At 38.5% G+C, this 17379-nt stretch overlaps 3 protein-coding genes across 12 annotated transcripts; 1 reads left to right on the top strand and 2 right to left on the bottom strand.

Moving 5' to 3' along the window:
- Positions 1–287: 287 nt before the first annotated feature.
- Miro (mitochondrial Rho GTPase) lies at positions 288–6191 on the bottom strand. 5 transcript variants are annotated; one of them, XM_046634384.2, is made up of 15 exons: positions 6063–6191; positions 5505–5872; positions 5160–5365; positions 5008–5058; positions 4833–4934; positions 4641–4682; positions 4395–4560; positions 4093–4213; positions 3822–4014; positions 3292–3558; positions 2790–3002; positions 2352–2548; positions 2060–2098; positions 1779–1850; positions 288–1004 (listed from the first exon to the last, which is right to left on the bottom strand). In XM_046634384.2, the coding sequence occupies exons 2-15, from the start codon at positions 5719–5721 to the stop codon at positions 878–880; spliced, it is 2013 nt and encodes a 670-aa protein (XP_046490340.1). In that variant the 5' UTR covers positions 5722–5872; positions 6063–6191; the 3' UTR covers positions 288–877. The 5 variants fall into 5 exon arrangements, with proteins under 5 accessions (XP_046490340.1, XP_046490339.1, XP_046490342.1 ...); XM_046634383.2 differs by having other exon boundaries at positions 5505–6066; XM_046634386.2 differs by lacking the exon at positions 1779–1850 and having other exon boundaries at positions 5505–6065.
- A 712-nt stretch (positions 6192–6903) lies between these two features.
- Positions 6904–13220, top strand: LOC124222900 (diacylglycerol lipase-beta). 5 transcript variants are annotated; one of them, XM_046634382.2, is made up of 14 exons: positions 6904–7273; positions 9356–9454; positions 9567–9779; positions 9917–10239; positions 10532–10675; positions 10767–10935; positions 11069–11192; positions 11275–11418; positions 11501–11612; positions 11677–11769; positions 11954–12108; positions 12267–12410; positions 12637–12755; positions 12917–13220. In XM_046634382.2, the coding sequence occupies exons 2-14, from the start codon at positions 9360–9362 to the stop codon at positions 13095–13097; spliced, it is 2016 nt and encodes a 671-aa protein (XP_046490338.1). In that variant the 5' UTR covers positions 6904–7273; positions 9356–9359; the 3' UTR covers positions 13098–13220. The 5 variants fall into 5 exon arrangements, 4 of the variants coding, with proteins under 4 accessions (XP_046490338.1, XP_068993952.1, XP_068993950.1 ...); XM_069137851.1 differs by lacking the exon at positions 6904–7273 and adding an exon at positions 8688–8792; XM_069137849.1 differs by lacking the exon at positions 6904–7273 and adding an exon at positions 8688–8998.
- On the bottom strand, positions 7602–17001 carry Tif-IA (RNA polymerase I-specific transcription initiation factor RRN3 homolog Tif-IA). Of its 2 annotated transcripts, XM_046634392.1 has the most exons (12): positions 16811–17001; positions 16214–16417; positions 15896–16115; positions 15694–15805; positions 15462–15614; positions 14436–14939; positions 14105–14283; positions 13526–14027; positions 12854–13144; positions 12256–12462; positions 11938–12150; positions 7602–9882 (listed from the first exon to the last, which is right to left on the bottom strand). In XM_046634392.1, the coding sequence occupies exons 2-8, from the start codon at positions 16415–16417 to the stop codon at positions 13588–13590; spliced, it is 1812 nt and encodes a 603-aa protein (XP_046490348.1). In that variant the 5' UTR covers positions 16811–17001; the 3' UTR covers positions 7602–9882; positions 11938–12150; positions 12256–12462; positions 12854–13144; positions 13526–13587. The 2 variants fall into 2 exon arrangements, with proteins under 2 accessions (XP_046490348.1, XP_046490344.1); XM_046634388.1 differs by having other exon boundaries at positions 12854–14027.
- Positions 17002–17379: the final 378 nt, after the last annotated feature.

Raw genomic sequence — 17379 nt, 5'->3', positions numbered from 1 at the left:
CAAAAAGAGTCCTACAAATCGAGTCTGTGATGAAAAAATTTTATATCTGAAAATCTCAAAAATAAGAATGATTAAAAATCAATTGCGCATAATTTTGCAATAGTGTCGCTTTGTTGACAGGAAATTTATAAAAATTTAACTCGATACAGGTTTCTGATTTAGTTTCAGAATATATCATTAAAAAAAAAAATAATTCCGTCTTGTACTCTCGAACAATCCAAATAAACAAGATGCTGACGATTTTTGACCATTCACAGAGGTACGGTGCAAGCCCAGTAGGGCACAAATTATTTGACAATTATAACTTTATTGCATTCAATGTCATGCGTAGATGCAACGGCTTTATATAACAACGCAAAGCACACAGAAGACGAGTTACATGGTGTCTATCACTATACCTTACATGGGGATCAATTTATCCTCTTACACGAATAAGAATTATTGCCACTATAACTCTTCAAATGAAACGTCTTATTTTTAATGATAACTAGAAGTAATGAATAAATATTTTTTTCACCTACATATAAATATAAGATATTCATCATACCTATGTACGTATATATATTCTTTACATATTTGTGTCGCATATTCAAACTTGAGTTTAGTTCCGCAACTTAACAGTAAAGCAAAAATAATTTTATTCACATTCTTTGCAAAGAATTCCTACTAAGAATCTATTTGTGTGTATGTATAACACGTGCCTGAAAGTCACGATAACAGGACACATGTGAACAGCACTCAACGCAAGGTGATGTTAATGTGTGGCATATATGTGCAACACTATGTAAACCTATAGAGGTGTATATGCATCATCATACAGAGACTATCTAAAAACACGGTTTGTCACTGTGACAGCGTAAGTTAGCGGCATGATCCACTATCTCTTGTCAGTATTCAGGACGCGCATCACAACAAATCCAGCAACTGTAGCGACAGCAAGTCCTAGCCCAGCTTTCCACCAAACGACTGACTCTCCTTGTATCAATCCAAATTGCTTCATGTGCCTGCAATCATATTCCATAATTAACGCAATTCAGTACATCAAAAACATCTCTTTGCATTAACTTTACAGTATCAAGAAATGATTGTGTAACAATGCAAGTCTCTACCGATAATCAACAAAATGGCAAATCTACTTTATTAATATGTTAAGTGAACAAGGTCAAACCGTTACAATTGCAGGATTGCATAATCGGACAAAAGTATTACACCTAATATTAGTTGCATTGTTCAGTAGTAATAAGTTTGCAGCTTCGGTACAAGGACAGGCATAAAGTGCGAATCAGGCAGGATATAATAGAATTGATATGATATACTTGTTTTGAAGGATTCAAAACGCAGAATACGTACAGAATTCTCCCTTAATTATAACAAGTCGTGAAACACGGTTTTATAGTGAACATGGTAATTAGAGACAAACAAGCAACAACTAACTAGGTATACCGTCGTGCGAGCTAGAAATAAATCGCCAGGAATCAATCAAACCAAGACGTTGAACTTGATAAATGAAACTTTCAGTTATATTTCTCTGCAACGATCTAATTAGTCACTGAATACACCAATAAAGCTCTTAAATAAACGGCGCAATTCTATTGAATGTACCAAGAGATGTCAATAGGATAGTCCTGTACTGAAGAAACTTGACGTAATTCATGTACACGTAATCTCATCAATAAGGATTTCGTCTTGAATTATTGTAAAACGGGTATGTGACAGAAAGACAAATACACGCATGCACACTATGGCAAACAAATAAAAAGAGTAATAATAAGGTGAACCTTCTAATCGAACTCCACCACTCAATGGGTGAGGGTTTCACAAGTAACATGTGGACCATACGCCTCAGTGGACTGAAAATAGGAATACGATGACATAATAATGTTCGAAGCACGCCCGAAAATCAGTAAAGTCAAATGATGTGATTGTAACATGCGTGCGATTTCATGCCGTAAAGGTTGAATAACGCATGTTTCTAGGTGAGTGCACTGGTTACAGGTGCAGGTGCAAATGTGTCGAGTTGAAGCTGTTCAATAACTTGGATCGTTTTAATTCCACCAACCTGTGCTTGTAAAATAATACCCACGCTGCTTGAAAGCGGCTAAATGTCAAATTTTTTTGTATTAATGTTTTGCGACAGCCAATTTTTTCACACCAACGTACCTATTTCTTGATTTAGTATTTCATTGTTTGAAAAAGAAGCAAGTTAATATTGCGAATCTGACTCGTTCCATTATATCTATATATTTGTAAACGATAACCAATCATCAAAATCTTGATCATCAAGCTAGATACGCTGGATAATAATAATCGTTGTGAACCAGGATTTTTTACTAAAAATAATGCGGACTTACGGGAATGCTGCCATAGTAGCTAACTTGACAAATATTTCACGACGCACAGTACGTGTTACACTGTAAGGCTGAGGTGGCATTAATTTGTATTTGCTGCAGAAACTGTTGGGCTGCAACAGATAGTCCTGCTTAGCTTCCATTAGGTCACTCTTGTTTGCGACTATCAGTACCGGTATTTTACTGTCGGCAAAGTATTTCTACAAAACCAATAAATTCCAATTAATATGCAGCACACATACTCCCAGTTATACGTTGAATTGAGCACTATCAAACAATATGCCATGCTCTAGTCACAATTGGAGTATCTCAAGATAGTATAGTGTATAGTTTGATATTAGAGTAGATTTTAAAGTTCAATATGCTTGATAATTTAATACTATTGAGTATTAACGATAACTCGTAATTAATTCGGACATAGTGCTGGATGAACGTGCTTACAATGAAAATCCGAGCAATGTACTCAAACGATTTTGGATTGCTAGCGTCGTAAACAAGGGCTGCAGCGTCGCACTGAATTTGTGCAGGGGTCAAGGCGTCTTGAACGTTCAGAATATTTATGTCCCTAAGTACAATCGTTTTCTCCTGTCCATATACGTGCACCGTATTAACGGTGATGTGTGAGGTAGATGGGACGATATCTGGTTTCAATTTCTAAAGGATAAAGAAATAAGTACAATAATGTGATAAAGAAAAATTGATCATCTATCCTTAAAGCTACACGATCATTGGTAATCATTGCCAATTCAGGTTTGTGAACCCCACCGTAAGATTTTCTAAAATTAAAGCATGTAAAAATTGAATCACATTAGACCTTAAAAAACGCGTAAATTGTCAACATTCGTCAAGTACCTGATCAAAGTGACGCATAGGTAGTTTAGAAATTGAAATTTTCGAAAATAGAAACTGCTGACAGAACTTTTAAATCGGAAATTTTAATCACCTCAAGCTTTGGATCTACGAAAGTTCTGCATAAGGTTGTTTTGCCGCTGCTCTTTGGTCCAATAACGTGACAGCTATACACATTTCTGCTAGACTGTTTTTTGGCCAAATCCAATTTTTTCTCACGAGTCACGTTAATAGCATTTGTTTGACACTCGTTATTATACATATTGTAGCCGAGGTATGCCATGTATTCCAAAGTTTTTCGTACATTGGTCAACGTCATCAACGCCCACTGGCACATGAATCCTTGAAATGTGATCCAACCCTGTGAAATAACAATCAATTGTATGGACGTTGTTACTGTCAATTATCTACAACTGATGTTTTGCAAATGAATCTGAACCAAGGTCTAATGCGTCCATTGTTTTGAATCAATGGAGTGCAAAATATCAATAGTCAACAACTTGGTACTTAAACAAGGGTGGCTAATCTTCAAGTGATCAACACATGATTTCTGGAATATGATTTGGCTGTGTGAGGTGAATACATAACTGACGCTAAAATAAAGAAAACCGGATGGGTGCAAACCTTTTCATTGGTGGGTACGACGAACCGATATTCTTCACCCCAGGGTGGACTTGGACAGCGAGAGAAAAGCATCTCCATTTCTAATGGAGATAGAGCGCCGTCATGATCGCAATCGTGTTGCATAAAAAGTACAGCTAGGAACTCCTGGCCTTTGTGCGATAGTTCAGTAGTACAGCCCAATGGCACCTTCAAACTATAAGAACCATTAATCCAAAAAATTGAAATAGGTATAAAGTACATCTCATTTGATTATCAAGTATACGATACTCACGGAGGGTGGATATATTCTTTGGACATTAAGAGGTCGCTGTCGTAACCAAACTTTCTGAGAACGGCCCATGTTGTTTCGTTGCGACCTCGCTGTATAAATAGACACTGCAGATACATGAACCCTGGAAACATTGGTATATTTGCTTTTTATTTTCTCTACAAGCACGTATCTTCGCAGTTCATTTAAATATCTTTAAGAGAAAAGCAAAAGTAACTACAATTCTGTAGAGTAAGAATTTGTGTGACTAAGAGAGTAGGGATAGTATTGTCAATGTAAGAAAGTAATCGATCACCGTTGCCTACCTTTCATTGTGACGCAGCCCTCGCTAATCCCGTCAGTAATATTTTTAGAAAGAACTGCTTTCACATCAACTAAAACTTGAGGTTGTAGAGGAGTATTGAAGCACCACTGTTGAAATGTGTTCAATTCCACATCGTTCAACAGACCGTCATTGTCAAGGTCACATATCTGAAAAAAAAATAAATATTGCAATTTGTAAGGATTAGAAAGTCAAATTGGTTTCTTTCCATCAGCTTAATTCTACGTACCTTAAATATTCTTCTCAGTGCAGTTTTGCATTCGTCCGTCAACTGCAACTCAAACAAATATCACATCAAAAACATAAAGATATTATTTTTACCCATGAATTGGAAATTGCTGATTACTCGATATCTCTATTTCGTTATTTTAATTCAATGGACATCCGATACACGAGTGTACCGATAATCCAAAAAACTTACCTCTTGTGTGTCGTAGTTGTATAGGGGTGTAGTAGGATGCAGGACAGCTTTTTGCGCATAATAAAACATTTCTGAAATATTTTGCAACGTTTTGGCAGAACACTGTAATTAAGAAAACAAACGTAACGGTATAACAAGTGGATGTAAGTAGGAAGATGAAATAGCAATTGCTTACCTCGATGCAGCTCTCTATTTCTGAAAATTCTTTCATAATTGGATAAACGGCCTGAAACAAGAATAGCAGGTAGTACATTTTGGGAAGTAACAAGTTTTTCCAAGGCAATGGCGTTCTATTCAATTTGTATCGTAAGTGTCTCATATTCCAACCTCAATAGTTGAATAGTCGACGAGATCGATTTTATTGCCAACAAGGACGATTGGGCATCGGTTGTCCGCCGACGACTGTCTGATTAAGGGTAACCAGTAGCTGGCCACCCGGTCCAATGTGTCTTCATCCTCCACCGAATATACCACACAAATTACATGAGCCTTTTGAATTTCCTCTCCTAGCTGGTCGTCGGTCTGTTCTGCAGCTAAGAATTCCAGTTTGAACTCAATGCGAGATAAATGTGTTGACATCGACATCGAGGAACATGGATGTTGATATAACGGCGACCCGAGGTACAAGATATATTCTGGTACCAACAGGGATAAAAAGAGCGGGACACTAACCTGAGTAATCAACTATGTGAGTGGGGACCTGTTCCGGAGTGACATCAGCTGGTATCGTGATCTCCTCAGCCTTACTGGGGACATCCTCGGCGTACTCCTCGCTAACCAAGGAGAGTATCAGGGAGGTTTTTCCAACTCCCCGCTCCCCCAACAAGAGAATTCTAACATTTCGCCGCGTCCCACCTTGACGCATAACCGTATTCCCGGCCGCAACCATTTGTCAACAATCTTTTTAGAATTACGGGCATACGATCAAGGAAATTGTCATCCTTAGCTTCGTCATGATCATTCCGGGTATTACAGGCGAGGACGACGCATTACGCGGAATGGTTTCATCGCTCCAAAGGTACACATACAAATAACGTAACCTTCAAAGCCAACAATTATTTCAAATCAGTACCTGGCGTCTTGTTCGACGAATAAATTCGTCACTCGCAGCACAAGCGACTGTACATTTATGGCAATTTGTGGACGCAGAAGCCTCAGCTCGACGACATTCGTCTGACGAGCTAATATTTGTCACAAATGTGGGCGAAAAACGATATTCAACAAACTCACCCCTCACACGACTATCATCATCACAATGTCGGTTCCCGACGGCGCCCGAGTGGCCCGAGATGACGCGAACATCGACGGCAGGAGGTGCGGAGCTTTGTTACCCGCAGGAGGCAACTCAAATAAAATCAACGCCAGATGCCAGCAGATGTATTTAGAGTATTAGGTTCCCTCCATTTGTTTAATCGAATATCATTGAAAATTTGCAAAATGAACTCTGATAATCATTGGAAACTTTTTAAGAGTAGTAGCAATAATTTATTGATCGGATAAATACATTGACTATCGACTGTTTTCAAATTTTGTTGAACTATTTTCGAGAAAAAAAAATTCACAGTTCTCTTACAGATCGTGTCATATTTAACGGTTTGATGTCCAATTTTCAAAAGTGATAAAATTCAAAATTACAGCCTAAAATACCAAGAGTTAGAAAGTTGCTTAGTTGGTCGAAAGTGGCGACGATCTTTGTACGTGTGATAAATTGAATAGGCAGATAACAGTAAATATTAGAGATGTAATTATTTTGGCCGTATCACCCGCTGACAGAAAAAAATTTCATTGTTTGTAATGTACGAAATGATAAAAGTGATCAAATAAAGTGCTCCCACCTACCTGCTACGTTTCTTCCAAGCACCCAACATTTAAACAGATTTCTCATTTCAGCCGAAGAAAGCCAATTTTCAAATAGCATTAGCATCAACTTTCCGAGTAACTATCTTCTACTTCTACTTCCGAGAAATCTGCCCGGTATATGTATAGGTAGGTAGAAGCGCCACCTTGTGAATTGTCTGTAACAAAGCCTACAGAGCTAAATGAGAATTTAAACTGAGTCAGTCGCGCGCGCGCCTTGATCGCCGCAAGCGGAAAAAGTTTAAAAATCATACCTGTCCTGTCCCGTGCGTAGTAACACGGCCAGGAAAATATCGTCCGTCATTACAGACAGAACGGAACTGTGTTGATTAGCGCCTTTTGTCAATGATCGAATCTAATCTAGCTTTGACGTAAATATGTAAGAAACCTTCGGTACAGATAGTTTAATTTCTTGCGTGAAAAATAGTTTTTCGACAAATGTTCCCCAGACATTTCCTACCGCTGGGCCGGAGTTCAACCTTAACGATACACCCCGCAATAATATTATTGTAGCTGTTAATACGTTTTACGCTTTAACGCGTATATTATGCGCTGATTCGAATTCGTGCGTATACATATAAAAGGTAAGTCAACGAACGTTATGATTCTGAGAAAAATCAATTGATCAAGTACACCTATACCTCTCTATACGGCATTTCGCTATGATGGCCTTGTTTAATTACGTCGCTTTTTTGATTGCAAAAAAATTATATTTATGTAACCATTTTAATAGAAAATAAAGAGAATAAAATGCTTTACGAACTAAAAAGTATATTGTTTTATGAAAAATTGGAATAGACCCAATTGAATTGTTATGGGTTTCTGAAAAAATAATTGATTCGTTCGTCGCCAATTTTTCCGCAACATATCTAGGCCGTAAAGCGAGGTATGGGTATATCAGCATCGCTATCATATTTTTACTTCATGCTTTAATTTCACAATTAATCTGTTTTTGTGAATGTAGGTATTATATGCTTATCTACGTAATTGTAATGCAGAAATGAATGTATAAAGCATCAGGCGAATGTTGAGATGAAATTAAAGATTATCATTTCGGCGTAATGACATTAAATGTCATGAAATGAAAGTGTAAAGCATCAGGCGTATATTGAGATGAAATTGAAAATTATCATTTTGGCATAATGACATTAAATTCGTAATGTCATTAAATTGGTAATGACATTAAGTGTCATTATGCCGAAATGATAATCCAACACAATCTATAGTGCTACCAATTTAATTTGCGTCCGAAAAATTTCAAACGCGAAATAGCCGGTTTTTGAACTTTACTCGAAATAGCCGGTTATTCTACGCAACCGTAGTAATGATCACTGTACGTACAATTATACCTTTTACCTTCCTTTAATACTGCAACAGCAATTCAGGTAATATACAAGTAATTTCTGCTTGCACCATCATTTCTTATCACAGTAGGAAGGAAACAAAAAAAAAAAAGGTTGAGAAGTTCTTTAAATTATAGGGTGCAAACAAAAATTGGTACTAGCCAAATGTCGTTGCAGTTTGCAGCAGCATATGCATACGGAGTCGTTATTTTATGGCCGTATCAGGCCCTAAAAACGATTTTTTCTTTGCTGGAAACTTGATTTTTAAGCCTTGACGAGAACCTACGGGCATCTGCCATACGTACAAATTCACATACACGCGCGGACACATGCGGTGCGTACCTCTTCGTTTTAACAAGCACACACTCCGCATCAGGATCAACAGACGCAATATAGGAATGATAGAGCGAACAGTTTGTACAGGTTGGAGCTTTCTCCGCGTTGCGCCAACTTTCACTATATTCCGTAATTTGGTACAGACGCACTTAGTACACAGCAGTCGCGGTTTTTACCATGTATCATACACACATATATGTATAAGTATCGTTAAAACGGTTTGACAAATTTTAAGGAAGAGACTGCTTCTTCATTTCAACGGCAGCCTCACTAAAAATCACGACGCGACGATTGTCTTCGAACTTTACCCAGCTGCGGTGTAAATACTAGATCAAGCGCATTTCTCTGAATTATTTATTCATATAAGCAGTGATTTGTTGAAAGAATACGCAGGTGCAATTGGTGTGTCGATATCGAGCTACATGTGTGTATAAGCAATCATTTACGTCTACCTACAAGTCACAATTCGGCTTTGCGGTGTAGTGTGGTCGCGACGTAGTAATTAGTTAAACAAAGTGGAGAACCGTGGCGGTAAAATTTCACCGCTAAACTTACACGGGGCCGACAAATTTGAATATTTCGCATTAACGTACGTCGGCCAAAGAGCAACTCGGATTGTTTGCATTCCCTGTAAGTAATAATGTGCATGTCATTATGTAGAACCGGTTTTTAACGGGAGCGCGACGAGACAATGACAAGCATTTCTGTGATGATTTATTTATAATTCATGGAATTTTGCTGAAACGCAAAATGAAATCCTTCGCCGTAAATCCACCTTCCAACACTGCACTGCGGAAGAAGAGTTGGCGAAAAATCTGTATGCCAGTAGCACGAAAAAATTTGTCTCCATTTCGAAGAATATCATTGACTGTTTACAGAATTCGAGTATTATAAAAACTGCATCAACGAAATTAGGAATATCAACGAGACCAGATTCAAATGGTAGTTCTGGATATTATTAAGAAAATGTAACTTTCTATTTTTTAGAAAAATGCCAGCCTTGAAATTATTTGGACGCAAGTGGTTAGCGGCTACTGACGATCTTGTATATCCCGGGCTATTCGAAATTTTCATTCGAATTATTTGGTAAGGCTTAAACGTCAATAGACATTTTCCAAATATTCCATAGAACCTGATTTACCTTGTGAATACTTAAAAATCCTCTAGACACGTGTCACAGCTTTGCCCATTCCCTCAGGTTAATCCTAATGACAATTGCGTGCATAAAATACTACGACGAGACTTGGAAATGCCGTACCGGTGGAGAATTAGTGCGTGTATTCCTAGCTGGGGAACTAACGCTCCTGAGCATAATCGCCACGCTGTTATTCGTCGTAGTAACCCACAGTTCGAAAGGGGCTATCACAGACACATACTCCCGTCGACTGGTCGAACCGCTCCTGACCGTCAAGTAAGCCACATAGGTCGCAGTTCTCAATCCCTCTTGCAGATCACCCGTCTTCCTTCAAGTATTTCCTCCCACCTATGGTCAACATGTTGTAGAATGAGTGTGGCTGAAAAACAGTAATACATACGTTGATGTTTCAGGGTACTCTTACTATTCCCCGAAGTAGTGTGGAACGTTCTAGGAACATTTTGGATATTCACTCGACACGTTGAATGTTCCGATGACAACTATACGATACCCGTCGTAGAAGGGCTGGTTCTGTTCCACTGGGTACTACTTGGCTTAACGATGCTAGGAATGGCTCTTGTGTTCGATCCTCTAGGATCTTTAGGCCTCAGAGATAAGACTTTACAAGATTTCGAGGAACATCGCAAAGTATCCAGCACGTGGATACGGAGGTTCAAATTTTTATGGTGGATGCAGCGAGACGAAAGTGCCGACGAAACGTTTCAACATGTTGCTGGTGAGACATAGGTACATATGGGTGAGGTTGTAATGTGATCGTTGTATGCGACGAAGCTTGCACCGATTTTGCGGAGCACCGATTATTAGAGATAGAGACTGCGTTATGTCATTTTAATGACATAAAAATCGAAGCTTATACTTCTCAAATTTCGCATAACATTGACATGCTTAGAAATGATTCGCGTCTGGTCCGTTTCTGAGTAAAATAAGTCGGTTAGATATGTCAAATTACAGCGGCTTCATTTTTTCAACTTGAAAAAACGTAATTTCGTTTTCATCGTATGTATTAGGATTACTGAGCGCACTGTTTCGAGGCACAGATCTAGTTCCATCCGACGTTATGGCGGGCTGTATTCTGATGAGAGTAAGACAAAAGCGGGAGACTCTTGAATTGAGGCGGTTTCACATGTTAAATCGCCCAGTATATACTTCCGGTGAGATCAAGGCTTAAATAATATAATTTCTCTCATTCGATAGTATTCCTAATTGCTTCTATTCGATTAATTCTCTCCTAATTTGACGCAGATGCACGGGAAATTTTTCGTCTTGCACCGAGCTGGATGTCGCTAGAATGGGCTCAGCATTACATGCAGTTATCCGTAGCTTCTTACGCTTGGATATTTGTCATGTATCAGCATATGTGTACGGGCTGCTTCCGACTTGCCAAATACATGACTTGTTGCGCGTGTTTCAGGTATATTGAACTAAACTGTAAAACTACTGATTTCAGAAAGATGAAATTAAAAGTTTACTTATACAAGTTGCAGGGTGAACCTGACCTAACAAACTATCGCTAATCTTCGTTGTGACACCTTGGCTTGTTCTAGGCGGAAGCACAACGCGGTGATAGATGACAATTGCTGTTTGTGCAATCTTGCAGGTGTAAAATACTTGTCTCGACTATCAGAGGACGATATCTTACACGCATCGTTTCGGAACCATCTTTGCGAGGTGAATAGAAATGAAATCAACCAACAAACTGGAAAAAACATTTCTACGAAACTAACAGAATTTTTCTTCATCTTAACGACAGATACCTTTCTGCGTGGTTGCCGACCATAAAACTGCAAGTATCGTTATCGTGATTCGGGGATCGCTGTCTTTGCGTGATCTCTTTACAGATATTGCAGCAGCTTCCGATGTATTTGAAGCAGATGGCCTACCACCGGGTAGTATGGTACGTAAATTATGGCAAGTGAATCTTTTTCTTTGAAATTGGCACAATTTCAGCAAAAGTAACAATCAACGATTTATTACAGGCTCACAGAGGGATGATTATTGGTGCCAAGGTGCTATTGAAACAGCTCGATCAATCCAAGATTCTCACAAAAGCCTTTACCATGTACCCGCACTACAACCTCACGCTCACAGGTAATTGCGTACAACTTTCAAAAATGTATATCACACGGGTCTAAAATTTTCAAATATTTTCAAGGTCACAGTCTGGGTGCTGGATTATCCGTCCTCCTGGCCCTGCTGATTCGACCGCATTATCCGAATCTGCGAGTCTACGCGTTCTCAACACCAGGTGAGCGGATACCGTGGCAATTTCTTAAAACTTACACAAAGCGGATAGAGATGCTGTTAATTTGTTCCTGCACTACGAATGCGAATAATTTACCCCTAGTCATTTTCACACCAGAATACCGTCTAAAAAATTTTTATATACCTTTGACAAGTGCTTAATCGCAATTACCTCGTGTGTATGACAGCTGGATTACTTAGTCGAGAAGCTGCCAGGATCACCGAAGAATTTGTTTTCACAATAGGTCTTGGCGATGACCTCGTTATGAGACTCGGTGTAGACAGCATTGAAAATTTCAGGACTTCTTTACTTATTACCCTTCAGGCTTGCCGTTTACCCAAGGTAATCCGTATGCAATGTGATACTTCCATACGACATATGCCCCTACATCAATATCATTTGCGGCATGTCAGATTTATCGATGTATTGTGAAAAAGAAATACAAATGTTTCGCGCAGTAGTCATAAAAAAAATAGATTAAAGACTCACAATGATTTCAGTACAGAGTGGTCCTCAATGGTCTCGGTTATACTTTGTTCGGTATACCTGAGAGGGACCTCGAAAAGTTGTGGCAAAACGGTAACACAATTGGATCTATGCAAGGGCAACTTCCGCTCCTTTCCGATCCACCCACAAGACAGATGGTGAGTATAATTTAATAGCTCCTCTAGATCGTCGTTAGATAGCAGCAGAAGTCTGAATTAGAATATAAAAACAATACATCAAGTGGTTATCAAATTCCTGTTTGACGCGTCTAATTTTTAAATGTAGCATTTTGGCAAATAATTATATTCTGGTGGTATTCCATTAACGAATCATATATCCGTTACCTTGAGTCATTCTCTAGTGCAATGCTCTTTCTTTTTTAAGGATGCAACGTTATTGGAACGCAATGTGGCTATGCGAAGGTACTCGAGCGTTCGATTATACACAGCTGGGCGTATACTTCATATTTCAAGGTTCAAATCAGCACTCAAGCAAAAAGACAGGTAATTCGCGAATTGAATATTTCACCTTTTAACGTCGTAACTATGTATGCTTTTTGATTGATAATAATCTTTCATTGATGCTAACTCAGAAAATTCACCTCTTTTGAGATTAATATTTCATTTGAGCTAAGATCCGATAACCAGCCTCGAGTGTATTACAGTGATGATAACGGAAGTGACAAATGTCGGTACGAAATGCGTTGGGCCCAAGCTGAAGACTTCATGGAGTTATCAGTGATGCCAAGGATGTTATTGGACCACCTGCCTGAAAACTTGGAGCATGCTCTGACTGTGTTACTTGGTCAGCAGGACGAGGCACCCGAGGACATTAGTATAGTGTAGTTCAATGGCGTTCAACCGCCAAAGTTCAGTATCACGATAAAGACTAACTGAAAATTGACCAAGAAAATCAGTATTTGTATATTTATACACATTACACGCAGAATTAAAAGATGTTCGAATCAATTTATACTGCTATCCAAATTATTGATCATTTGTAAAATTCCTCTTTATGTACAAGATTACACATCAAGTTTACCACGCAATCAATTGAACTAAATCATCCCAATTCATTGCACAACGTACTGTACAGCTTGGTGTGCGACGCTTGATTAGAAATATTGCTAGGCGTTTAATGACTTTCTTAGAAAAATCTGTAGCATTTGGGATAAAATATTGAATGCGCACCAGTGATGTGTCCATATTTTAGTAGTTCCAATTATCAACAAATAAATAAAATACTTTTGTAATATAAAAAGATGGATAGGTACCATTTGTAGATATTTTATGACAAGACCTGAGACATTGCGAGTCCCTACACAGAATTGAATGTTCAAAGTTGTAAGAAACCAGGTGACGTTCCATAAGAGAAGACATCCATATGATTGCACGAGCTCGATAAAGGAATTGAGGTTTCATCCATAAAATCGTCATCGTCATTATCATCTCTGCAAGTGGTCAATGTTGATTCCTCATCGGAGACGCTGCCTTGATATACCATGTAAATCGAGGTAAATCTTGAGCCACTTCTCAGGAGAATGTAGGGGTCAAAAGGAAAGAAAGTATCCAGCCAGAGAGTGACACGATTGGTACTTTGAACGACGGGTAGATTACTCCGAGCATTGTGCTCGATTATTGTGTAACAGTAGGCCAGCTGGTAGGTGCGCGTTACAGCCGCAAAATTCCGCACTACTGCCGATTGGCAAACTTTTAATGGATTCAGTCGACAAGCTATAATCTTCGTCAGATTCAGGCTTTGAAGGAACAACAAGTCTGAAAAAATATAAAAGTTTGCAAGTGATGGCCATTGATGAAATTGAAATCTTTGAACTGAAATCATGTCTACTTACTTTTTCTAGTCTCGACGAGATGTTTGTGCCTGAAAGCAATGACGTAGAACATTGCCTGGCATACGGTATAAAATACCCCGTGCACCCTTACATCGCTATTGGCGCACTCGAGGCTATCTTGCGACGATATGTAACTGTGTATCCACATAGACATTTTCAATAACGTTGTTTTGATCATTCTGTAAAATTGAAATTTTTATTATTTAGGGTGCCTTGATAAGTAAATTTTAGAAATATCGCACTAGACATGTCAAGACTAGACCTGTGCAATTTTGAGGGATAAGTTTCGTAAAATAAATATAGAATTCACATTTATTAAAGATTGACATACTCAAGTTGAATAAATGTAGCTCTGGCGAGTAGACTGGCGATATAGGATACGGAAGATTGCCGTATAACAGGGGCAACGTTTGGGTCTGAGACTTTCTGCCACAGCCAATTTACAAAAGCTTCGGATACTGTCGGTTTAAAACTACAAATATAGAACATGATAAACTGTACGTGCTGACTGGCGTGCGTGGGCAATATTATTTGTTCAAACATCTTTAGGACATCGTGATAGAGACTTTTCAACGATTCCCAGTTGAGAATTCCCTGATTGTGGCAGCAGTTATATATATATGCAAGCACCTGCTCCATGCATACGTCCAACGTGTGCGCCACAGGATGTTTCATTTTTCGTATTTCCTTCTGTTTCTCATTTTTTATTGCATCACCCTGCACTTCATCTAATGCGAATATGATCTGTGCCGCATCGTCACTTTCCTCCATATCTTCGTCATCTTCGCACTCGTCTATTTCCGATCGTGGCGCATAAACGTCCAAAACAATTAACCTGAAAACAAAACAGTACACACATAGGTAATTAGATAATATATTCTCGTCATGGGGACAGCTTCTCTAAAACCACCTTCGCAATCTTCCTAAACTCGACTTGATCATACTTTATTGTCTTTGCTCCTTCAGAGCAAGAGAAGAATAGAAACTATTCTAAACGTAACAGCATTCTCTTACATTTGTTTGCCAAAAAAAGTTTCTTACGATTGAATGAAATTGCCTGTCATATCTTTAATTTGTCCAGACTGAATATAAGTTTGAATTTAAGTCAAGGTTATCGATACACTCAAGGTCTATCGATACAATACAAGTAAAAAAATAACAATATTATGAATAAAAATACGTCCTGTAATAAAAGGTCATTTTCTAATCAAGTTTGATTTATATTTGGTTGATTAAGAAGAACAATCCCAAAAATATTTATAAAATAGGGATCGACCGATATTCACGATTAATTTATCTCCAGAACAATAGGTAATTCATATCGCGTCACGTTGCATCAAGGTCCGATTTCAAATACCTGTTGATTATCAGTGAAAGAATGTCAGATCTGAGATGTGGGGCATACTCCAGTATTTGAAGAAGGGCATATATGTAAATTTCATGTCTTTGCGTGTTGAGCCTCCAGTAAGGATAATTTGCTACAAGTGATTGTAACAAAACGTCGGTAGCCCTACAAATGAAACACAAGAGTTAGGAGGCATTATAAATAACTCGTCTGTCCGGTAGTGCATAAGAATTCATATTCTTACATGGGAATAATTTTCATAAGCATTCGCAGGACGTCATGCACATGCCTTAACGTTTGAAGATCCTGATTTTTTGATTTGGAAAATTCCCATTCCGTAGTATTGTCATCCTCTTCTGAAAATGAATAATGAGTTAGATGAAGAGGGTCGTTCAAGGTTGCAAATCAGTTATGGGTCAAGTCAGATACGTGACAGCTTGACTTACCAGATTTAAATCGATCTACTAGCTTGTCTATTATAAGCTTGGCATGATAGTTATGAGCAGATACTAGATCTTCGAGAAATCCTTTGTAGATTGTCGTTACTTGCAACGATCTGGTTGTCCAATTAAGCGTCAGCAGTGCCTCGATAAATAATCTATGTGACGGGCCAAGTAACGAGATACAAGCGTGTGTTTCCGTCAACAAATCTATCAACTCACTTTCCTGGAAACAATTGAGAGTTGTAAGACATGGCAAACAGATAGAAATTACGACTATGTTTAAAAGTATCTTTACTAAAAATTTAGTATAATGATACATACCCTAATTTCCGAGTCACGAATGGTACACACAAGATTTTCATATTGCTTATGACTTGTGCCACTTTCGAAGCTAAGCAATATATCCTTGAGATTTTTTGGAAGTTTGAATTGTACTCTGTTTGCCTGGTTTATAATTTTTGCTCTGATGCCTGGGCCTTTCAATATCGACGATACACTGCTGAGCCTTGACGAGGTCACAGACATCTGAAAATTTCCAGAATTGCCAATACTTGCAACAACCTGCGTTTATCATGCTCAGATACTTAGAAATTAACAACAATCGCCACCTTTACGAATAACTGAACGATCTCTAGTGTCAATTATATTAATGAAAAGATATTCCGAGGATACGAATTTTCTGATTCTCACAGCTTGGGCTGTCCTAGTGTCATGAAATACGCGAGCAAACATATGTAGGTATTATCATGAGATGAAGCAAGATGTTAACGACATAAGGTCCAAGTTATCGAATATTCGAAACCTGGAATTTGACGCTTGCAGACCAGACGGGTGAGCGACATTCGCGATCGCCATGTGATGGCTTGTGAGGTTAACGCCAATTTAATAACCGGTTCAAATTGTCGTTACGGTACTCACCTTTGGGCAGTTGTGAATGAAATTCTTTTTATCCAACAGGCTTGCTTGCACGTCGTATCGTTTCTTTTAAAAATTAAACGATTGCTCGATGAAACTGTATCACTATCTGTCCAAATCCGTACGAATTTGTGCACGAGGAGCATGCATCGCTACGAGCATCAAACACACACTGTTGGGAAGTGCAGACCCGCACATGACGGGCGGCGGAAACCGGAAACTGAGACAAATCAATTGAGGGTCTGGCAAACAGACTCCAGCTCAGAGTAGTTTTGGGTTTGATGCAATATGAAATATAGTTTTTCGCGGTTTTTGAAAACATGTTTTAAACTACAATTATATAAACATATATAAGTATATAAAAATATAACTATGAAGTTATCGGCGATATTCCTTTAGTGGTATGAAAATATGTACCAAACTCTAACTTCAGGGGGTGCCCTGGTCGATCGCGACGTGACGTATACTTATATACAAATATCAAAGTCCATATATCTCAAAAGCGAAACCGGGCTTAGCGGCCCCATTTTATGCACAACTCTGAAGAAACCCACTCCGCGCATTTTCATTTG

The sequence above is a fragment of the Neodiprion pinetum genome, chromosome 7, assembly GCF_021155775.2.
Source record: "Neodiprion pinetum isolate iyNeoPine1 chromosome 7, iyNeoPine1.2, whole genome shotgun sequence".
Classification (NCBI taxonomy): Eukaryota; Metazoa; Arthropoda; class Insecta; order Hymenoptera; family Diprionidae; genus Neodiprion; species Neodiprion pinetum.
Note: the sequence above shows the minus strand (reverse complement) of the source record. Positions and strands in the feature narration are given on the sequence as shown.